Source organism: Macaca mulatta, chromosome 14, assembly GCF_049350105.2.
Source record: "Macaca mulatta isolate MMU2019108-1 chromosome 14, T2T-MMU8v2.0, whole genome shotgun sequence".
Lineage (NCBI taxonomy): Eukaryota > Metazoa > Chordata > Mammalia > Primates > Cercopithecidae > Macaca > Macaca mulatta.
Window position 1 is genome coordinate 55,301,499 of NC_133419.1, and position 24,156 is coordinate 55,325,654.

The 24,156-nt window shown below is 40.0% G+C and overlaps 1 protein-coding gene across 11 annotated transcripts in view; it reads left to right on the plus strand.

Moving 5' to 3' along the window:
• The window catches only part of SBF2 (SET binding factor 2), a 528,961-nt gene that overhangs the window by 78,868 nt on the left and 425,937 nt on the right, over nucleotides 1-24,156 (plus strand). Inside the window, exon 1 of one of the 11 annotated variants that reach the window (XM_077963416.1) lies at nucleotides 7,387-7,454. The exons of the other annotated variants lie outside the window; for them this stretch is intronic. Coding sequence (XP_077819542.1) covers nucleotides 7,427-7,454 — 28 coding nt within the window. The 5' untranslated portion in view covers nucleotides 7,387-7,426. Of the gene's footprint in view, nucleotides 1-7,386; nucleotides 7,455-24,156 lie in introns of those variants that run through there. 11 annotated transcript variants of the gene reach the window in all.

Sequence of the window (24,156 nt, forward strand, 5' to 3'; positions counted from 1 at the left end):
GGTTGGAACAGTTTAGAGGGCTCAGAAGAAGACAGGAAGAGGTGGGAAAATCTGGAACTTCCTAGAGACTTGTTGAATGGCTTTGACCAAAATGCTGATAGTGATATGGACAATAAAGTCCAGGCTGAGGTGGTCTCAGATGGCAATGAGGAACTTGTTGGAAACTGGAGTAAAGGTCACTCTTGCTATGCAAAGAGACTGGTGGCATTTTGCCCCTGCCCTAGAGGTCTGTGGAACTTTGAACCAGAAAGAGATGATTTAGGGTATTTGGTGGAAGAAATTTCTAAGCGGCAGAGAGTTCAAGAAAAAGCAGAGCATAGAAGTTTGGAAAATTTGCAGCCTGACAATGCAGTAGAAAAGAAAACCCTATTTTCTGGAGAGAAATTCAAGCTGGCTGCATAAATTTGCATAAGTAACCAGGAGCCAAATGTTAATCACCAAAACAATGGGGAAAGTGTCTCCAGGGCATGTCAGAGACCTTTAAGGCAGTCCCTCCCATCACAGATCCAGAGGCCTAGGAGAAAAAAAATGGTTTCCTGGGCCAGGCCTAGGGCCCCCCTGCTGTATACAGCCTAGGGACTTAGTGTCCTGCATCCAGCCACTCCAGCCATGGCTAAAAGGGGCCAAGGTACAGCCCAGGCCATGGCTTCAGAGGGTGCAAACCCTGAGCCTTGTCAGCTTCCACATGGTGTTGAGCCTGTGGGTGCACAGAAATCAAGAATTGAGGTTTGTTGAACCTCTACCTAGATTTCAGAGGATGTATGGAAACTCCTGGATGTCCAGGCAGAAGTTTGCTGCAGGGGTGGAGTCCTCATGGAGAACCTCTGCTAGGGCAGTGCACCAGGGAAATGTGAGGTCAGAGCCCCCACATAGAGTCCCCTCTGGGGCACTGCCTAATGGAGCTATGAGAAGAGGGCCACCATCCTCCAGACCCCAGAATGGTAGATCCACTGACAGCTTGCAACATGCACTTGGAAAAGCCACAGACACTCAACAGTAGCCCATGAAAGCAGCCAGGAGCAGGGCTATACCCTGCAAAGCCACAGGAATGGAGCTGCCCAGGGCTGTGGGAGCCCAACTCTTGCATCAGCATGACCTGGATGTGAGACATGGAGTCAAAGGGGATTATTTTGGAACTTTAAGGTTTAATGACTGCCCTGGTGGATGTCAGACTTGCATGGGGCCTGTAACTCTTTTGTTTTGGCCAATTTCTCACATTTAGAATGATGTGTTAACCCAATGCCTGTACCTCTGTTGTATCTAGATGAGATTGGGCATGTTCAGGGTGGTGTGGCTGTAGACTCTCCATTGTATCTAGGAAGTAACTAACTTCCTTTTGATTTCACAGGCTCATAGGTGGAAGGGACTTGTCTTGGATGAGACTTCGGACTGTGGACCTTTGAGTTAATGCTGAAATGAGTTAAGACTTTGGGGGACTGTTGGGAAGGCATAATTGGTTGGGAAATGTGAGGTCATGAGATTTGGGAGGGGCTGGGGTGGAAGGGTTTGGCTGTGTCCCCACCCAAATCTTAGCTTGAATTTTAGCTCCCATAATTCCCACGTGTCATGGGAGGGATCTAGTGGGAGGTAATTGAATCATGGTCGGGGGTGGGTCTTTCCCATGCTATTCTTGTGATAGTGAATAAGTCTCACGGGATCTGATGCTTTTATAAAGGGGAGTTCCCCTGCACACACTCGCTTGCCTGCTGCCATGTGAGATGTGACTGCAGCCTGGCACGGTGGCTCACGCCTGTAATCCCAGCACTTTGGGAAGCCAAGGCAGGTGGATCATATGAGGTCAGGAGTTTGAGACTAGCCTGGCCAATATGGTGAAACCCTGTCTCTACTAAAAATACAAAAATTAACCGGGCATGGTGGTACACGCCTGTAATCCCAGCTACTCGGGAGGTTGAGGCAGGAGAATTGCTTGAACCCTCGGGAGGCGGAGGTTGCAGTGAGCTGAGATTGTGTCACTGCACTCCAGCCTGGGTGACAGAGTGAGACTCTGTCTCAAAGGAAAAACAAAAAAAAGATGTGACTTTGCTCCTCATTTGCCTTCCACCATTATTGTGAGGCCTCCCCAGCCATGTGGAACTGTTTGTCCATTAAACTTCTTTTTTTTTTTTTTTTAAATAAATTAAGCAGTCTTGGTTATGTCTTTATTAGCAGCGTGAGAACAGACTAATACAGAGGTTATCCTTCCCTTCACTGATTTTTATAAAATAGAGTAATACCTCTCCAAGGCTTAGAGTTTTTTTCTCTCATAAAAATTATCAGGAAGTAGCAGCACATTTTGGCCTCTGATAGAGGCATCTCATCATCTCTGACTTGTAGCAGTGAACATTTTGTGATTTTATAGCAATGATACTTTAGAACTAATAGAAGAAACTACTTAAAGTTGTCAGGGGTTATTTGCTTTTTATTGTCTTAAGTATGTAATCACAGATTTTCTACTTGTTTTCTACCATGTTATAGCATTGGTAACTGTTTTATTAAGCTACTTGTATGTGTGTTTTTTGTTTTTTGTAAACAAAACAGTCATTAAACTGGAAAACATAAAGTAAAAAGTCTCCTTTCCAAGAAAAAAGAAATAATCTTCTTGCACACTCAGTCCTACAAAATAAGACTGACCTCTTTTCAGTCAGTTTTTGTTCTGTTGCTGGATGCTTTATGAGCAATGAATATATTGGACAACTTCAGACAGCATCTGTTAGTTCTCCAATATGAAGGATGGGGAATTTTGTATTTTTAATAGTAATCTTCTCCTTCTACCTCCTGGTATCTGTTTGCCATGTTAATATTTAATGTTGTCAGTCTAGAGAATACTTTATTACAGTAAACCTCTATTTCTTGAATTATCAAATGTGTACTATCCATTGATTACCTACTATGAAAGACAAGGAAAGTGGTTTACTTTGTATTTTTAGCCGCTGTATTATTTGTTATGGTTTTTTAAAATATTCATTTAGGCAATTATTTATATAAGTTAAATCTTTGCATTTTCCTGAGATGATTTCCACTTTTTATCCCTTTGTCCTTTTTTTTTTTTTTTTTTTTTTTTGAGACAGATTCTCCCTTTGCCGCCTAGGCTGGTGTGCAGTGGTGCAATCTCAGCTCACTGCACCCTCTGCCTCCTGGGGTCAAGCGATTCTCCTGCCTCAGCCTCATGAGTAGCTGGGATTACCAGAGCCTGCCACCACACCCGGCTAGTTTTTGTATTTTTAGTAGAGACAGGGTTTCATCATGTTGGCCAGGCTGGTCTCGAACTCTTGACCTCAAGTGATCCACCCGCCTTGGCCTCCCAAAGTGCTGGGATTACAGGCGTGAGCCACTGCACCCAGCCCTCTTTCTACTTTTTAATCCTTTTAGAAGTTCTTACTCTCAACTAATTCTTCTACATTCTTTAAATTGTTTCACTTTAGTTGAACACTATTAAGGATTAGAGCAGTCTAAGATGGGAAAACTAGTTACGTTAGAGAGGATTGGCGAATCATGATTATGGCCTTCAAACAGCTGAGAAGCTATCACTATCATGTTAAAGAAGGAATAGATGCATTTTTTCTTATGTCAGGTAACATCAGTTGGTGAGAGTACTTCAAAAAGATTTTGACTCAGTGTAAGGAAAAAGAAAGTTTCTAAATGATTTAGATCTTTCAACAACAGAATGAAATAATCTCTCAGCCTTCTCTTAGAATCATTTTTATTTTTTTCTTTTATGTCTTAGAGTTAAGTCCTACTGGAGAAGATTACATAACTGTTTGCATTTCCTCCCTTAAGGATTTTGAGTAAGATATTATGGAAGCATAGGGAAGGACCACTCTTAGTCTAGGGGAATAAGGTGTCAGGAAACATTCCTAAAAAGAGATGACACTTTGAAATGTGTAAATGTTAACCTGGTAATGGGAGAAACGGAGGTGAGATTAAAGAGGAGAATGTCCACAGAAGGGACAGTATACTTAAAAGCAGATAAATGAGTTTGAATGGACCTGACTTATTTGGGGAGCTGTAAACAGGTTGTTGAAACTAGAGCACTCTTAAGGACATAGATGAGCATTTGGTAAGTCAGATGGAAATTCAGTCATTATTCTGAATGTGATGAGAAGTCAAGTGGAGTAACATGCTATATAAATTCTGGTACTTTCGGGAAAATGAAGTGGACAACAAGCGAAGTCAGGGAGAGCAGTTATGAAGGTATTGCAGTAGTCTGGGCAAGAAATGATAAGGATTCGTTGTAGTAAGTGTGGGAGAGTGTTGCGGTTCAGAATCACAAGAGGTACGTGGTTTTTTGTTTGTTTTTTTGAGTCAAGGTCTTGCTGTGTCACCCAGGCTGGAGTGCAGTGGAATGGTCATGGCTCACTGCAGCCTTGACCTCCTGGGCTCAAGTGATCCTCCCACCTTGGTTGTTATTGATGCAGAGGATTTTCCTTTATGGAAGTCCAGATGATTACACAAAGAGGTTGCTACAAGGTGACATTAACCTTAGTTTGGAATCTATATTCCAGTAATCCAGGCTCAGGAAACCGCATTATTGATAGGTTAAAAATGCAACAGTGCAATAATTGATAGGTTACATCTCTTGGAGAATACCAATTTTTAAGATGACAATGAAAAACATGAGAGTGCCTAATAGTCTTCTTGGCTAGTAAATTTTTTTTTTTTTTTTCCTGTAGGCTGCTTTGTTTTCTGGACATGATTTAGGTTCCACCCTTCGGATGCACTTTGATTTGGAAGTGAACCACCTGGGGAGAGAGGAAGGCTGTGGGCTTAGATTATGAGAAAAGTAGAATGGTTCTGAGCTAATAGTTTGTGGGGCAGCTTTCTCATTTAGCAGTGGCTTTCTAATTCTGCAGCTTCTACAGGAGCTTCCTGGCTTGCCAGCTTCCTACAATGATGGTACCAGCTTTTGTGATTATGGCTGAGGCAGAATGGTTCTGTGGGCTAGGAGTTGTTTCTAGGAGTTCAGTCACTCTGAACCCTGCCTCTCTACTTTTTCCAATGATTTTGTGAGCATCTGATTCTTATCTTAAACCCCCTTTTTGCTTAAACTACCTGGAGTGGATTCTGATCCTGGACCATTAAATTGGTGTAAAACTGTTTTGGGTAACAAATCCTCAAGGAATCTAGAAGGGTCGCTGGTAACCAGTTCATGGCACCTACTGTTTTTGATCTGTGGTTACCTGGGATGGAAGTACCTGTTGGAGGCAAAGCTTTGCTGAACTAATGGATGATCCATTTAGGAAAGTAAAGATATGAGAGGACTGGCTGTTTTTGTTTGTTTGTTTGTTTGTTTTTTGTTTTAGACGGAGTCTTGCTCTGTCGCCCAGGCTGGAGTGCAGTGGTGCTATCTTTGCTCACTGCAACCTCCACCTCCCAGGTTAAAGCGATTATCTTGCCTTAGCCTCCTGAGTAGCTGGGACTACAGGTGTGTGCCACCACGCTCGACTAATTTTTTGTATTTTTAGTAGAGACGGGGTTTCACCGTGTTAGCCAGGATGGTCTGGATCTCCTGACCTCATGATCCACCTGCCTCGGACTCCCAAAGTGTTGGGATTACAGGTGTGAGCCACCGCGCCTGGCCAATTGGCTGTTTTTAACTCCACTGTAGAGTTTAAAGCAGTGGTTCTCAACCTGGGGTGATTTTGCTCTCCAAGGCATATTTGGAAATGTCTGGTGGCATATTTAGTTATCAGAACTGGGGGAGCAGGATGCTACTGGTATCTAGTGAGTAGAGACCAAGAACGCTGCTGCACAGGATTGTCCCCTCCCCACCACGACAACAAAGAGTTACCTGGCCCAAAATGTCAATAGTGTTTAGTTTGAGAAATTCTGGTTTAAAGTAAATTTAAACCACAGGGCTAAATTTTTAAATCTTGGCTAAAGTTATGGTTAGAGTACTAAGGAATTTGGTGATTGGCTTAAAGGAGTTCTTTTATGTCTTACGACTCCAGGACTGTTAACAGTCTAAGGTACGGAGTCTGATCCAACAAGTTATTAAACTGTGTTCAGTGCAGAGTGAACTCAGAGCTTCATCAGATTTCATAGGTGTAAATTGGGTTATTGATTGGGAAAGAGTAAGATTCCAGGAATTGGAATCATGACATGGAACCATTTGAATGACTCCAGGTATTCTTAACCTGTGGTTTGTACTGAGCCTCCCTTGCCAGCAGAAGTAACCCCTCTTGCTTTGAGTGATCCTTAAAGATGCTGTAATGACTTCAGCTTGTTGAGTGATAGCTGTTGAGTGATAGCTCATTCCCACCACCTTCTGGCCTGTAGACCAGTAGCTAGAGTCAGATCCCAGGAAGTTCAAGGGGCCAACTTTATGATGAAAGACAAGTTTTATGCATCAAAAGAATTGCAAGAATTTTACTAGTTTATGTTAGCAAAAACCTATGCAATTGATATGAAATCAAATTCAAAGAGATGTTGGACCAGGAAAGGAGGAACCTAATTTTAGTTTGGGCTGAATCTATTAATGTAGATTCATCTATGACAGATTTTAGATTTGGTTCTTGCTCAAGCAGCTAGGACTGGTTCTAATTGTCTGCTTGTTTGTTTGACTGACATGTGGATTTGGTGGTGACCTCCATTGAGTAAAGTTGAGATGGCAGACTTGGGGAGTTAAGAATGTTGAGGTGGACTTATTTTGTGCAGCTGGCTTCCTTACTCTGTAAGTACATCCCCCAAGATAGGTGTTCTCTACTACCTTTAAGAAAATACAACAGTGAGAGAAACGCTAGCATCCTTAAAAAGTACTCTAGTGGCTGTCTTCTCTGGCCTTGGCATGAATGTAAGAGATGCTGCTACAAAATGAGCTTTCTGAATGTAGTGGAATCCTGGAATGGCAGAGGCAAGTAACAGAACTTTTTTTTTTTTTGGAGACAAAGTCTCGCTCTGTTGCCAAGCTGAAGTGCAGTGATGGGATCTCAGCTCACTGCAACCTCTGCCTCCCAGGTTCAAGCAATTCTCCTGCTTCAGCATCCCGAATAGCTGGGACTACAGGCACATGCCACCACGCCCAGCTAATTTTTGTATTTTTAGTAGAGATGGGGTTTCACCATGTTGGCCAGGATGGTCTCGATCTTTTGACCTTGTGATCTGCCTGCCTTGGCATCCCAAAGTTCTGGGATTACAGGCGTGAGCCAGCGTGCCCTACCGCAAGTAACAGAACGTAACCATCAGACACAAGATAGGCTTGCTTAATATAGTATGCAAATTGATTAAGGGGTTCCTAGGACTGACGTGGAAGAGTAGCTCACTAAGGTCTTGATCTAGATACTGGAACTGAACAAATGAAAACAGAACACTTTAGGTCTAATGAATGTAGGATTGATTTTAGGTCCCCATAATGTCTAATACCTATAGCTTTATTACTTTACAGATCTAGAACTCCTTGAAGAAAAAAAGAGGCAGCATACCTTCCTTTATGGAAGGACCTTGTGATAATATCATGGGTAAGCACAATTAATTTTCTTCATAACCTTCCCTAAAGAAAGGGGTCTTTTGTTATTTACAAGCATAACTGTTCATCGGAAGGCAAATACTCAAACCTTTCAGGAGTTATTGGAACCTGAGCTAATGATAATTCCCAGTGACTGAGGATACCATTGTGCTCCATGAGGCAGATGGGAGCTTATGGAAATCAGGCATGGAATGGAGCTTTGGCTTGAAATTATTTCACAATCCATGAATTCGTACTGTGATTATATCTTGTTTCTTACTGCATGTTTGGAATAAATATGCTCAACAAATGGAAGAATCCCCAAATTAGTTCCCATATCCATGAGTTAATGAACTTTATGGTAGGAAGAGCCAAGTGTAACCCCCCGAAGTTCTTTTTACCAAAGCAGTCTTACATCCTGAATCTGAGATTAGTGCCATATTAAAGACTTGAAAGGTTCAGCCTGCTGACTCTTGTTTTACCTATGCAGAAGATAGATAACCTTTTGGAGAATGATGATGTATTATCATAAGCTTCTTCTACCCTTCCAGTTGTATCTTTTTTTCCACATGTGGTCTCTTTTCTAGAAACAGAACCTGGCACTTGGTAGTTAACTATTGATCTATCAACTGCCTTACTGAATCTAATTAACAGAGAACATCAGAAATACCCAGCAATGCAGTACACTGTCATCATATTGCCTCCATGGTTAGGTCAGCATTTTGGCTCTGTAGGGATTTTGTTCATCTCACTATCCCACAGTACATCATCCTGGTCCCCTATAGTGATGACATCATGCTGATTGATAGGACATTATGATAGTGAACTAGTAGGCGGCTTAGATCCTTTGTAAAGATGCTAAAGACACAGCTGATGATGGGACATGAAGTCCATAAAAAATTGGAGGACTTGACACCTTAGTGAAGTTTCTGAGGTAACAGTATTTTGGGATATATTGGGATGTCCTTTCTGAAGTGGAAGATAAACTACTGCATCTTATATTCATTGCTACCAAAAAGAAGTACAGTAACTGGTGGGTCTCTCTGGGTTTGAAGTCAGGATATACTAAATTTTAAGTGTACTGCTCCAACCTCTTGACTCAACAATCCATAAAGACTGCCATCTGGTTGCTATGTGGAATTTGTGGCAGGCTCTGACAGGAGGAGAATCACAGTGAAGGATCCTTCATTTTAGAGCTAACTGTATCTTCTCTGAAAAAGCTACTGGCTTTGTTGTTATATGTGATAGAGAACAAATTTCTAAATACTGGATACCAGTGACATGAGCATGCATAGCAGTATTACATCATCAAATAGAAGCCATATACCTGGGATTGGGCAAAATGGAAGTACTGAAAACACATGTACATTGAGCAAGCAAGAGGCTCTTTTTTAAAAATTTATTTATTTTTTTATTTTTTAGAGTCAAAGTCTTGCTCTTGTCGCCTAGGCTGGAGGGCAGTAATGCGATCTCAGCTCACTGCAACCTCCGCCTGCCAGGTTCAAACGATTCTCCTGCCTTAGCCTCCCAAGTAGCTGGGATTACAGGCACATGCCACCATATCCTGCTAATTTTTGTACTTTTAGCAGAGACGGGGTTTCACCATGTTAGCCAGGCTGGTTTCGAACTCCTGATCTCAGGTGATCCATCTCCCTTGGCCTCCCAAAGTGCTGAGATTATAGGTGTGAGCCACCTCGCCTGGCCACAAGAGGCTCTTTCTATACTGTGATTCCTTTCACAACCCCACACCCATGGTTTTATTCCTGGGCAGTCTGCTGTGTTCTTGGTTAACAGATGGTTCTACATGATGTGTTGGCACCTATCAGACTAAGAGCAGACTCTGGTAGAAATGGCCAGTTGCCTCCTAATACTATTTTTTCTCCTTTAGAAATAAAACTCTTGTTTTTTAGCAGGGCAATTGTCTAAGAGACTAAGAGACTCCCTTGCTGTTGGGTGTAGTCATGTGACAAGGCTTTGGCAAGTGATATGTAAGTGAAATTGTTCTTCCAGAAATTCTCCTTAAAATATTCTATACCTTCCTCCTTCTTCTCTTCCTTCTCCTTCTTCTCTCCCTCCTCCTTTCTTCTTCTTCTCCTCTTCTTCCTTTTCTTCTTTTTTTCTTTGTGCAGGGAGCATAGGGTCTTGCTCTGTTGCCCAGGCTGGAGTGCAGTGGAGCAATTTTGGCTCACTGCAGCCTTCACCTTGTAGGCTCAAGCAATTCTGCCACCTCAGCCTCCTGAGTAGCTGGGACCACAGGTGTGTGCCACCACACCTAGCTAATTTTTGTAGAGATGGGGTTTTGCCATGTTGCCCAGGCTGGACTGGAACTCCTGGGCTCAAGTGATCCTCCTGCCTCAGCCTCCCAAAGTGCTTGGGATTACAGGCATGAGCCACTGTGCCCAGCTTCCTTCCTTCCTTCTTTCTTGATTTCTACTTGAAACATGGATGTGATGTTTGGAGCTCCAGCAGACATATTAAACCATGAGAACAAGGGTCTAAACCTGTAGATGGTGGAGTGAAGAACCTGAAGAAGCTGGATCTTTGAGACCTTAGATCTAACATTAATCCTGAATGTTGTCTTTGAGACATCTTTTATATGAAAGGAAATAAACTTTTATCTTGTTTAAGCTATTAATGTTTTAGGTTTTCTGTCATATACAGAGGAACATATTCCTAATGGAGACACTGAATGCTTAGATGGATAACGTGCCATTCTCTGAGATACAGAATGGAGGGAGAGAAGATACAGATTTTGTAGAAATAATAGAAAAATCCCAATTTGGTCATGATTCATTTGCTGTGTTTATAGAAATGCTTAATAGGGGGTACAAACAGCATTGGGATTTTGAGAAATACTCTGTTTTATCTGTTGGGAGAAGGAAATGATTGTCTTCAGGAGATTGAAATGTTAAGGAAAACAGCTGGTAGTAAAGTGTATTGTAACCAGCCTCATAACTTGTTTGGACAGATAAACAATCTGTAATTCTTTTTGCAGGATAGGAAGTTTGCATTTGAGAAGAGTTGAGCAGAAAACACATGGCTTGGATTATCTGTGGTGTAGATGCTCCAAGGTGAACTTTGAGTTGCAGATAGGAAGTTAGAGATGGGAAAAAAACAGAAATTTGTGGAGAGGAGAGCATTGTACGCTGGGGACATGTTTAAACTGTATTTGGGAAGAAGAAATTTGTCACCTGTATTTCTGTAACGAGAAAGGCCTCATTGATTTTGAAGGCACAGGTTGCTGGAGAACTAAGGATTTTGGTATCTTCTCGTTTATTGACTTAGGGTTAGGGAATACATTGATAGGGACACATTGAATGAGTTTTAATGAGAAATTTATGTGTATCATGTCCAGTTGCATTATGCAACAGATACGAATTTCTCGTTTAAGGAAGATTAACATAATAGCCTTTGCTGTTTTTCTTTTTCTTTTTTTTTTTTTTTAGGCTGGAGTGCAGTGGCCGGATGTCGGCTCACTGCAAGCTCCGCCTCCCGGGTTTACGCCATTTTCCTGCCTCAGCCTCCCGAGTACCTGGGACTACAGGGCCCGCCAGCTCGCCTGGCTAGTTTTTTTTGTATTTTTTTAGTAGAGACGGGGTTTCACCGGGTTAGCCAGGATGATCTTGATTTCCTGACCTCGTGATCCGCCCGTCTCGGCCTCCTAAAGTGCTGGGATTACAGGCTTGAGCCACCGCGTCCGGCCTTGTTTTTCAATCAATAACTTTCCTCCCTAGTTTAAAAAGGTTGTATTTAAAAAATCTATGCTAAAACTAAGCACTTGCTATGTACTAGTCTTATCTTCAATTGGAGGAAAATGTAAATATAACTTAAACATAGTGAAAGTGATAGTTAAGTCATAGTAGAGAATTGCGTTTTAAATTTTCAGTTGTCTTTTTATTCTGAAAGGATCAATGTTTTATAGATAGTACCAATATATTAATGTTTTTAAAGCTGGTTCCAAAAATTTGTCTGAAATTTTAATGTGGCAGTGTTTTCTCTGCTGAATTATCAAGGGAGGCTAAATATTCTGTGGTACAATGGTAATACATTTTTATAATACATTGATAGGCATAGATAATACTGCAGAAATTGCCAAAACACAGCTTTTTTTTTTCTCCCTTCTGTCCCTCCACCTATGTTCTTTCCTGCCCCACGTCTCTGCCACCTCCTTCAACCCCTCCTTTGTTGTAAACTTACTTTCTCAGAATTATATAATAAGCATGTCTTCGTAAATTTTCAGTTTGTTTCATGATAACTGTAACTAGTTCAGAAAGAGGTTTCTCATTCTACATCATACAAAATAAAAGTGTTTCTGAAGTAGCCGGGAGTTCTTTGCCAGCAGACGAGTTATTGAGGCTTAGTTTAAATTGGCATAATTTAAACTGGTGTAGTTTTCTTAACAAGGTAATCTGTCTTGGAGGAGATTTTGGTCTGCTTTTCAGATCAGCAATATTAGTGTTATGCCATCTAGTGGCAGATGTATGTATTTCACATTTTTTGTTGGTTTACCATGCCTAGAAGTTTAGAGCCAGGAGGGACCTAAGATCACTTTACAGGTGGGAGACCAAGGCTCAGAGAAGTTAGAGGATTTGCTTAAGGTCACCACTTAGTGACAGAGCTAAGATAAGCCTCAGGTCTCCTGATTACCAATGTAGTATTCTTTTCAAAACATGGCAGTGTTTTTTTTGAGGACTCTGTTAGATTAGTTTGAGGATATCAACCATGGGAAGGTATTTATATTTTAGGTTTTTTTGTTTATTCATAATTACTGTTGATAGCTTTAATGTAGTGGTGTTTTAATAGGCCCTTGTACTCAGAAGATAAGGGAAATGGATATCATATTTACCTTTGATAAAAGACAGTTTTCTTTAAGTAGTTAAATAACTGCTTGTGAGAGAGGGTTGAGCTTGTTTTCCATTTGTTACAGTGAGAACAAATATTAATTATTGTGCCTTTGGGCTTGCCCTTGTATGATGTATTTTTTTCTCATAGAAAAGGAAATACTAGGAGAGAGGGCCCTAGGACTCAACTTCTCTGTTAGGGTCATACTCAGATTAAGTTTTGTGTTGAAAAAAAGAGTTAATTCTGACAGTGCCTTCTGGTCCCTCCTCACCCTATCCTGGCAACTAAAGGTTGCAGATCAGGCAAGCAGTAAGCTTCAAGGACAGAGAAGTTTTAAGCAATCTTAAAGACTGTTGGAATAAGGGTGAAGAATATTGCCCTGGGAAGAGGTTTAGAGCCAATTGACATCAGGACACCAGCTATTGGACTGGAGAAGTGTTTGAGTAGTAGACTGAGGATGACTTGGATTTGCATTTTTGTTTTGCCTCTGATGCTCCAGTGTTGCTTCTTTTATAATTTCTTTTCTGTTTAAACAGCTTCCTTCAGCCAATCTTCATTTGAATTGGTGTTTTCCTGTAGGTAAAATGTTTCTCTCTGGCTTCTTTCAAGACTTTTTTGTTTTTAATTTTCAGATGTTTAATTATAATGTATCTTAATGTAAATTTCTTTGAGTTTAGTCAGTATGAGATTCACTCAACTTTTTGAATATGTTTGGTGCTTCACCAAATTTGGGAGTGTTTTAGCCATTATTTCTTTGAATATTCTTTCAGTTCCCCTTTTCCTCTTCTCTTTTCTGGGACTCCAGTGATATGAATAGTGAATCTTTTGTTATGGTCTATGGATCTCCTGTGGGTCCCCAGTGTTCTTTTCTTTATATTTTAATTTATTTTCTCTCTGTTGTTCAGATTGGGTAAATTCTACTGATTTCACCTCAAGTTCACTGATTCTATGCTGTATGCCATTTTCACTCTACTATTGAAACCATCCTGTGAGATTTTAATTTTGGATATTTTATTTTTTAGTTTTATAATTTCTGTTTGATTTATAACATATTTCTGTGCTGATATTTCTATTTTTCATTTGTTTCAAGATAATTTATGATTTGATGTATTTTTAAGGTAGCTGCTTTAAAATCTTTACAGATAATTCTGACATCTGATTCATGTCTGTGTTGGCATCAATTAATTGTCTTTTTGTCATTCAAGTTGTGATCTTTTCTGGTTCTTGGTGTGATGGGTGCTTTTTTACTATATCCTGGACATTTTGGCTGTTATGTTAGTTTTTGTGTTTAGAGTTAGTGTGTAGACCATAGTCTAATTTTGTAGGCTGTTGTTCCAGTGGCAGTTTAATTTTCAGAGCCTTTCCAGTGTTATTTTGATTTTCTTGGTTATTTGGTTTTGTTTGTTTATTTAATGCTGGGGCCATTAAATAAAGCCTTTCTGTCACCTCAGGCAGCACTAGAGCTCCCACTGGTGCTGCCTGAGGTGGCCGAAAGCATTCCCCAGGCTGAGCTGTGTGATGTCTCTTGGTGGGGGAGGGTACTCTCAGGCTACAGGGACAAAGAGGTTTTGCTGGACCAGGCTACTTTTTGTGGCACAATGTTCGCTATTGGTGCCATTTCACTGCCCTCATGTCACTGGGGAGTACATGAGAGATTCTGACTCATGAGGACAAAGAGGCTCCCTGGGCCAGACTGCTTGTTATGGTCGAGTCCCTCTTACTGGTGTCCTCTGACTACCCCAGTGTTTCTGGATTGGGGAGGGAATTCTTAAGCCCATAGAAACAAAATGTCTGCCGAGGTCACTTGATACAGCGAGTTGCCTCTTGCTGGTACTGGCTGGACACCTCAATATCTCTTGGTTGTATAGGAGAGCCTCAGGCCTGTGGGGACAAAGGCTTCCCAGGCCAGCCTGCTTATTGTGATGGGGTCTCTCTTGCTGGTGATGCCTACTTACCAGTATCTCTCTTTAGGGGAAGGGAGTCAGGGCCAGGAGTGAAGGAAAGTGCTTTCCCTGACTGCTTATTATCATTGTGGCTGTCTACTGCTTATTATATTGTGGCTATTATCATTGTGGCTCATGGTTCTGGGCTTTCCCTGTGTTGTTAGTGAAACTTCTGTTTGATCTGGGAGATGAGAGAGCCTACCTTGGCTGCCTTCTGTTGTTAGTTTGGGGACTGGGACACGCTAGGCCTGGGTTGGCTTCTTCTGTTTGGTAGAGATACGTAAGATGTCCTGCCATTGTCTTATTCCTCCAATCCTAGGGTTACAAAACAGTTTACTTTCCTCTTACCACCTTTCAGAGTTCTCCTTTGATTGCCTCATGTGTTATTTCTAGGCTTATACTTAGTCGGGAAGAGCAAGAAGAAAGGAGTCTATACCATTGTGTCTGATCAGAGATTCATTAAAGAAAATCCTTTATTGAGATATAATTTACATACCATAAAGTTCATCCTTTTAAAATGTAAAATGCAGTGGTTTTAGTATATTCAAAGAGTTGTGCGACCATTACCACTATTTATTTATTTGTTTATTTATTTTAAACTTTATTTTAAGTTCTGGGATACATGTGCAGGACGCGCAGGTTTGTTACATAGGTAAACATGTGCCATGGTGATTTGCTGCACCTATCATCCTGTCACCTACATATTAAACCCCACATGCATTAGCTATTTATCCTAATACTCTCCCTCCCCGCTCCCACCTCCCCGCAACAGGCCCCAGTGTGTTGTTCCCCTCCCTATGTCCATGTGTTCTCATTGTTCAGCTTCCACATGGAAGTGGGAACATGCGACATCACCACTATTTACTTAAAATATTTCATCACCCCAAAGAAACCCTATATCCATTAGCAGTCACTCCCTTTACCCCCTTAAGCCCTTGTTAGCCATGAATTTACTTTCTGTCTCTTTGAATTTGACTTTTCTGGGCATTTCCTATAAATGGACTCATACAATATGTAGCCTTTTGTGTTTGGTTTCTTTCAATTAGCATACGTTTTCAAGGATTATCCATGATATATAGCATGTATCAGTACCTCATTCTTTTTTTTCTTTTCTTTTTTTTTTTGAGATGGAGTCTTGCTCTGTCTCCCAGGCTGGAGCGTAGTAGTGTGATCGTGGCTCACTGCAACCTCCGCCTCCTGGGTTCAAGCGATTCTCCTGCCTCCGTCCCCTGAGTAGCTGGGACTACAGGCACATGCCACCACACCCAGCTAATTTTTGTGTTTTTAGTGGAGATAGGGTTTTACCATGTTGCCCACGATGGTCTCGATCTCTTGACCCCGTGATCCACCTGCCTTGGCCTCCCAAAGTGTTGGGATTACAGGCATGAGCCACTGCAGCCAACTTTCATTGCTTTTTATGTTCAAACAATATTCGATTATATAGCTATACTCAGCTTTTTTTTTTTTGGAAGGATATTTTCTTGGGTATAAAATGTTGGGTTGATTTTTTTTTTTTTTTCCTTTAGGTATTTTAAAGATGTGGCTCCACTGTATTCTAGCTTGTACTGTTTATAATGAGAAGTCTGCTGTCCTTCTTATATTTGTTACTCCGCACAATGTATCTTTTTTCTCCAGCTGTTTTTAGATATTTATTTGCATATCTAAGTAATTTATTTTGATATGCCTTTGTGAGTTCTGTGTGTTCTTCGTGTCTGGGATTTGATGAGCTTCTATGATCAGTGTGTTTATAGTTTTCATCAAATTTGGAAAAGTCAAATTTCATTAAATTTGGCCATTATTACTTCAGATATATCTCCATCTCCTCCATTCCATTCTGGGACTCCTGACTCCTGTTACATGCATATTAGGCCACTAGAAGTTGTTCCACAGCTCTGTTTTTGTTTTTTTGTCTTTTTCCCAGTCTGTTTCTCTGTTTCATTTTGGAAGTTTCTATCACTATAACTTCATTAACCTTTTTTTCCTTGTAGTGTCTAATTCATTAGCTATATCCAATATATTTTTTACATTTATATTCCTGAAAATATGTAACATAATGGTAATTTAGAATATCTTTATCTACTAATTAATACCTGCATCATTTTGGAGTCTATTTCAGTTGATTGATTTTTTTCCCTCTTTGTGGCATATACTTTTCTGCTTCTTTTCATGTCTAGTGATTTTTGTTTGCATGTTAGAGTTGTGAATTTTACTTTCTTGATTGCTGGCTATTTCTGTGTTCCTGTAAATATTCTTGAACTTCATTCTGAGATGTAATTAAGCCACCTGGAAATAGTTTGATCTTTTTGAGGCTCGTTTTCTAGCTTTGTTAGGTAGGTCTACAGCAGCATTTTATCTAGGGTTAATTTTTCACACTGAGGCAATACCCTCTGGGTTCTCTGCCTGATGCCTAGTGAATTATGCAAGTTTTTTTCTTTTTTTTCCTTTTGGCTGTTGGGAACAAAAACAGTCCCTGGCCTTGTGTGATTTCTAGGGATTGTCCTTTCTGTTCCTTTCATGTGCTTCATTCAGCCTTCTGCAGGTCTCTGAACTTCTTTCTCCCTGTTAATCTCTCTTCTCTTTGATACTCTGTGAACTCTAACTTCTTTGAGTTCCCTGGATTCCCAACTCAATTGCTTCAGTTTCACCAGGACTTCTGGATTTTCCTTGATTGGACTGCAGTCTAGAAACTGCACCCCTTTCCCACCCCCCACCCCAGCTAAGCATCTAGATCCTGCATGGAAACTCTTACCAAGAAGTAAGCTGGGGACTTTATAGGGCTCATATAATTTGTTTTCTTTCTCTCTGGGTTCATTGTCCTCTATTGCCTGATGTCAGGTGTCTGAAAACCATTGTTTTGTAGATTTTGGTTTTTTAATTGTTGTAGGTTGGAGGGTAAATTCAGACCTTGTTACTTTACCTCCGATGAGGTAGAAGTCCCTAAGGTGATGATTTTGGACAATTTTTTTGTTTTTTTTTGAGACGGAGTCTCACTCTGTCGCCCAGGCTGGAGTGCAGTGGCACGATTGCGGCTCACTGCAAGCTCTACCTCCTGGGTTCACTCCATTCTCCTGCCTCAGCCTCCCGAGGAGCTGGGACTACAGGCACCTGCCACCACACCCAGCTAATTTTTTTTTTTTTTTGTATTTTTAGTAGAGACTGGATTTCACTGTGTTAGCCAGGATGTTCTCAATCTCCTGACCTCGTGATCTGCCCGCCTCAGCCTCCCAAAGTGCTGGGATTACAGGCATGAGCCCCTGCGTCCGGCCAATTTTGGACTATTTTATTATGTAGCTAGTGGAAGAATTACTGAATTATTTTGATCAGAGATGTTAGTGTGAAGAAATTCGGTTTTGCAGAGCTTGTTTCTAGACTGCCAGAAACTTGAACATGACTATGAGTGAAGTGAAATAGGAAGCAGGGAGATGATGAGGCTGCTGCTGTTATCCGGGTGAAGATAATGAGAGTTTGAACTACTAGAATGATTGTGAATGATGCTGGGGGTGGGAACACATTCGATGCATATTTGGAGAAGGGAGTTGATAAGACTTTCTTTTCTTAAATGTTGATGTACAACCATACAGTTTTTGCAGCATTCCAGACTGCCAATCATTCTTTCTTCATTGCTGTTAAAGAAGACATTTTATTTAATTCAGTAAAATGACACAGTCTGAAGAATTGCATCAAAATTCTAGATCATATGTTTAGTTTTAATTTCAGTTTGTATTCATTTCTCAGTTTTTCTTAATCTTGACATTCTCTAAATTGCTGGATTTATACATTCTCAATGAACTGTGAATTTATAAGGATTAAAACTGTAGCGGCTATTTGTTTATTATTTTTAGTGACATACCTTGTTCATTATGTATTCTCATCAACTTAAAAATGCATTTTTTTTTTTTTTGAGACGAAGTCTCGTTCTAGCACCCAGTGATTGTATTTTTAGTAGAGACGGGGTTTCACCTTGTTGGCCAGGCTGGTCTCGAACTCCTGACCTCAAGTGATCCGCCTGCCTTGACCTCCCAAAGTGTTGGGATTACAGGCATGAGTCAGTAAAAATGCATTCTTTTTCACTTCTGTAAAAGCCTATGAGCTCTTTGCTAAGTTTAAGTCTGGGAAAAATAGCTTGTGTGTTCCAAATAAACCTTTTGAATAACAGGAGATTGTACTGGACAATCAGAAACTCACATTACATTCCTACCTAAATTTTTAAATAACCACAAAAAAGGCTTATGTCAGTTGAAATAAACAGACTTCTCTCATTAAATGCTAAATGGATCAAATATGAAAGCCTTTTGTAGAATGATTTCCTGCATGCTTTCTTTTCAGTGAATGAACAGCTTTTATTTTCCTTATCTTTTGAAAGTTGGTCTATACTGGAACAATTAGATCTACTTATTTTGGTGAACTTTGATTTTCTGGCTGTCTTGGCATTATAACACAGGTCTTCTAGGGAACATGAAAATAATATTTAAAAAAAATATCATTTGCTCAAAAGCAGATTTTCCAAATCACAAATGGGAAACTTGGGACTTGCAAGTTGAATATTTTTTGAGAAGCCTTCATACTCCATACCTCCATATTCCATATTTTCCATAGTAGGCCCACCATTTGACATTCCTACCAACAGTGCACAAGGGTTCCAATTGAGTCTCGAGTAGCTGGGACTGCAGGTTTGTACCACCATTTGCAGCTAATTTTTGTAGAGATGGGGTCTCAATATGTTGCGAAGGTTGGTCTTAAACTTCTTACTGCCTCACTCCTGGGCCTCCTAAATCCCTGGGATTACAGGTGTGAGCCAGTGCACCTTGCTTTACTTTTCGCTTAAAATTTTCTGACTAAAACTCCTTTTTATAGACAGACATACTTTGTTTTATTCTTTGCTTATTATTTATTATTACTTGTTTATTTTGCCTGACAGATATTGTGGGTGGGGTTTTTTTTTTTTTAAACAAATTGAAGATTTGTGGCAACCCAATGTTGAACAAGTCTGTCAGCTCCATTTTGCCAACATCTTGGGCTCACTTTGTGTCTCTGTGTCACATTTTGGTAATTCTCACCAGTTTTCAAGCTTTTCCATTATATGTATTTTGGTGATGCGTGATCAGTGATCTTTGATATTAGTGTTTTGTTTTGGCATGTCACGAACTACCATGAAAGGTGGCAAATTTAATCCATAAATGAATTATGTATTCTGACTGTACCACTGACCAGCCATTCCATCATCTCTCTTCCTCTCCTCAGGCCTCTCTATTCCCTGAGGCACGTCAGTATTGAAATTAGGTTAGTTGATGACTTTACAATGGCCTTTAAGTGGTCAAGTGAAAGGAAGAGTTGCATGTCTCTCACTTCAAGTCAAAATCTAGAAATGATTACATTTAGTGAGGAAGACATGTCAAAAGCCAAGATAAGCCAAAAGCTAGGCCTCTTGTACCAAACAGCCAAGTTGTGAATGCAAATGATAAGAAAATGAGACAGCATTATTACTGATGTGGAGTCTGAGTGGCTTGGATAGATGAAATTAGCCACAACATTTTCTTAAGACAAAGCCTAATCCTGAGCACAAGGCCCTAACTCTCTTCAATTCTGTGTAGGCTGAGAAAGTTGAGAAAGTTGCAAAAGAAGTTTGAAGCTGGAGGTTGGCTCATGAGGTTTAAGGAAAGAAGCTGTCTCTATAATGTGAAAGTGCAAGGTGAAGCAGCAAGTGCTTATGTAGAAGCTGCTGGAAGTTATGCAGAAGATCTAGCTAAGATGATGAGGGCAGCCACACTACAACCACAATGTAGACGAAACAGGCTCTATTGGAAGAAGATGCCATCTAGAGTTTTCATAGCTGGAAAGCAGAAGTAAATGGTTGACTTCAAAGCTTCAAAGAACAGGCTTACTGTCTTTTTAGCAGCTAATTCTGCTGGTGACTTCAAATTAAAACTATTTCTCATTTACCATTCTGAAAATTCCAGTGCCTTTAAGAATTATGCTAAATCTACTGTCTGCTCTGTAAATGGAACAACAATGCCTGGATGACAGCACATCTATTTATACCATGGTTTATTGAATATTTTAAGTGCACCGTTGAGACCTACTGCTCATAAAAATATTCCTCTCAAAATATTACTGCTCATTGACAGTGCACCTGGTAACATAAGAGCTCTGATGGACGTGTATAGGGAGATTAATGTTGTTTTCATGTCTGCTAACACAGCATCTATTCTGCAGCCCATGGATCAAGAGTCATTTTGACTTTCAAGTTTTACTATTTAAGAAATGCATTTCATAAGCCTGTAACTGCCATAGATAGTGATTCCTCTGATTGAATCTGGGCAAATTAAATTGAAAGCCTTGTGGAAAGGATTCGCCATTCTAGATGCCATTATAACATTCATAATTTATGGGAGGAGGTAAAAATATGAACCTATTAACCAGGAGCTTAGAAGAAGTTGATTCCAACCCTATGGATGACCTTGAGGGATTCTAGACTTTAGTGGGGAAAGGAACTGTAGATGTGGTAGAAATAGCAAAATAACTAGCATTAGAAGTGGAGCCTGAAGATGTGACTGAATTGCTACAATCTCACGATAAAACCTTTAACAGATGAAGATTTGCTTCTTATGGATAAGCAAAGAAAGTGGTTTATTGAAATGGAATCTACTTTTGGAGAAGATGCTGTGAATTTTGTTGAAATGACACAGGATTAGGATATTACATCAATTTAGTTGATAAAGCAGCAGCAGGGTTTGAGAGGAATGATTTCAATTTTTGAGAGAAGTTGTGCTGTGGGTAAAATGCCATCAAACAGCATTGCATGCTATGGATAAATTTTTTGTGAAGGAAAGTGTCAATCGATATGGCAAACTTCACTGTTGTCTTATTTTCAGTAATTGCCGCAGCCATCACCCTGATCAGTTAGCAGCCATCAACATCGAAGCAAGACATTCTACCAGCAAAAAGATTACAACTTGCTAAAGCCTCAGATGATTGTTAGCAGTTTTTAGCAATAAAGCATTTTTAAATTAAATAAAGCATTTACATATTTTAGACATAATGCTGTTGCCCACTTAATAGACTACAGTATAGTGTAAACATAACTTTTATATGCATTGAGAAACCAAAAGATTTGTGTGACTCACATTATTGCAATATTCACTTTATTGCTGTGGACTGGAACCAAACCTGCAGTATCTCCCAAGTATGACTGTAATTGTTTCCAGATCCTCTACTACTTTGAAAGAACTCTATCAATCAAAGTGCCTCTTACAGTAGTGTGGTCTCATTTAGGTTCTTTTCTTATGAGGAATACACACCAATTCTAGCTTCATGTAAAAGAAGAAGTATTGTCAAAATGCCTCAGACATTTGCTGACAGATGCTACAGTGCTGCCACAGTTTACTAGAGGTAGAATCTGGAAAAGACTATTTTTTCAGGAAAAGTGAGATGAGGATAAAGATTTGTAAATAAAGATGTTTATTGTAGTATTATTTATAATAGTGAGAAACTAGAAAATGTATGTTCAACAACCTCAAAGGCCCTTTGTAAAATATCAGGTAATAAGCCCGTATATAAAGTTAGGTTTAGTGTGGTATTCATTCGGTAGGAAAAAAATAGGTATTTATGCAAGGAAACCTAGGAATAAATGGATAGTCCAAAATGTTGATAATAATTGTCTCCAGGTGTGGGGTTATGGGTGATTTCTTCTTTATATTTTTATGTATTTAAAATTCTTTCTGCACTTAACATTACTTTTATAATTAGTAAGAGTTAATGTGATTGGGCTGGGTGCGGTGGCTTACACTATAATCCTAGCACTTTGGGATTCTGAGGTGGGTGGATTGCTTGAGTCCAGAAGTTCAAGACCAACTTGGGCAATGTGGCGAAACCCTGTCTCTACAAAAAAATATGAAAATTAGCTGGTTGTGGTGGTCTGCACCTGTAGTCCCAGCTACTTGGAGGCTGAGGTAGGAGGATCGCTTGAGTCTGGGAAGTCAAGGCTGCAGTGAGCCATGATTTTGCCACTGTACTCCAGTCTGGGCAACAGAGTGAGACCCTGTCCAAAAAAAAAATTAATATGATAAATATTTCTTGAACCTAAAATACATTAGGTATGGCCTTCAGAGTTGAATAAACAATATAGGGACATGGTTAAACATGATAGAATAAGTACGTTAATTTATCTCTTTCAAAAGAAGGGAGGAATAAACTTAACAATTTCGGTCAGTACCAATGAATTTATTAAAGTAAACATTTTGCTCAGTATAGACTATATGCCAGGAATTCAGTGTGCCAGGTGCTTGGGGAAACAAGTTGGTTACTGAAAGAAAGCAAGCTTGCTGTCATTTCTTCCAGAAAGTTTTATATGGTCTTTCTATCACTGATTGAGCTTACCATAACATAACTGAAATTATCGGTTCATTTGTTTGTTTCCCTGAATTAATTATGAGTTCCTTTAGGATAGGGACTATGTCTTTTTCATTTGTGTACCTCCAGCACCTAGCAATTTGTTTCATTAACTCTGCTTGGGATGTCGTAAGTGATGATGCTTGAGGTAGATTTTGAAGAATGAGTGCCTATGATAAAAAGTTGGTTTAGTCTTAACAAAATCCTTCATTCCCCTATAACAAGAGACAGATAAGTTACTGTACAGTAGCAATTATTAATTTTGATTGAGAATATTTTTATTTTGTCTTTTTCAAATAGATTTTGGTTAGACCTCGTTTCAGAATACAGTTCTGAGTTGGTCAGTAAAGTGAATGTCACTTTCCATTTACATTTTAAACATAGAAATTTGGCCGTAAATTGGTTGCAGTTTAGGTGAGGGGCAAGGGAGAAGCTGCATTCATAGAGATGAGGTTGAGAAATCATAGTGGATGAATTTTAAAGTATATTAACAAAATGAATTCGTTGTGCAGACTTCCTCAAGTTAGATATACAAAACAAATAATCAGAATATTGTTGCCTTCATTTCATATGAACTAGGACAACATGTAGAATATACAAGCAACATGAAGATCTTAAAAAACTATAGCAAGAATTAGTTTAGATTTAACATGTACCTTCCATTCCCAATTTGCTCACAAATTACATCCCCAAAGTTCAATGATAAGTTGATTCCTTCTTCGTTGTCACAGGATAATTTTATAACAATAGTGATAGACATCTGTGGTTTTCAACCCAGGGAACATTTGGTAACGTCTGGGCACATTTTTCATTGTAACAACTTGCTGGTGGTAGGGGGTGCTACTGGAATCTAGGAATTGAGACTATGAATACTGCTAAACATCCTACAATGCACAGGACAATCCCCATCCCCGCAAAGAAGTATCCATCCCCAAATGTCAGTAGTGCTGATGTTGGGAAATCCTGCCTAAACAATGGTAAGGTTCCCAGGCCAGCCTCAAAAACTTTAACCAGTAGCAGTACTTATAGCCCATAACTGAAACTTAGTGCTAGTGGTGCCATTTCATTTGTTACTTAAAATTATTTCATCTCCATAGAAAAGTTCTTCTTAAATTTCAATTTGGGATTAATTTCCTTATTGGGGCACAAAGGGCGGTTACTCCCATAATGTGGTAGAGACTCTAGATTTCAGTGCCTCTGGCTAGTGTTTTTTAGCTTTTCATATGTATCAGTCAATCTTATAGAACAGTGGCCGGGTGCGGTGGCTCACACCTGTAATCCCAGCACTTTTGGAGGCCAGGGCAGGTGGACCACTTGAGGTCAGGAGTTCAAGACCAGTCTGGCCAACATAGTGAAACCCCGTCTCTACTAAAAATACAAAAATTAGCTGGGCATGGTGGTGGGTGCCTGTAATCCTAGCTACTTGGGAGGCTAAGCCAGGAGAATCTCTTGAACTCGGGAGGCGGAGGTTTCAGTGAGCCAAGATCATACGACTGCACTCCAGCCTAGGCAACAGAGCAAGACTCTGCCTCAAAAAAAAAA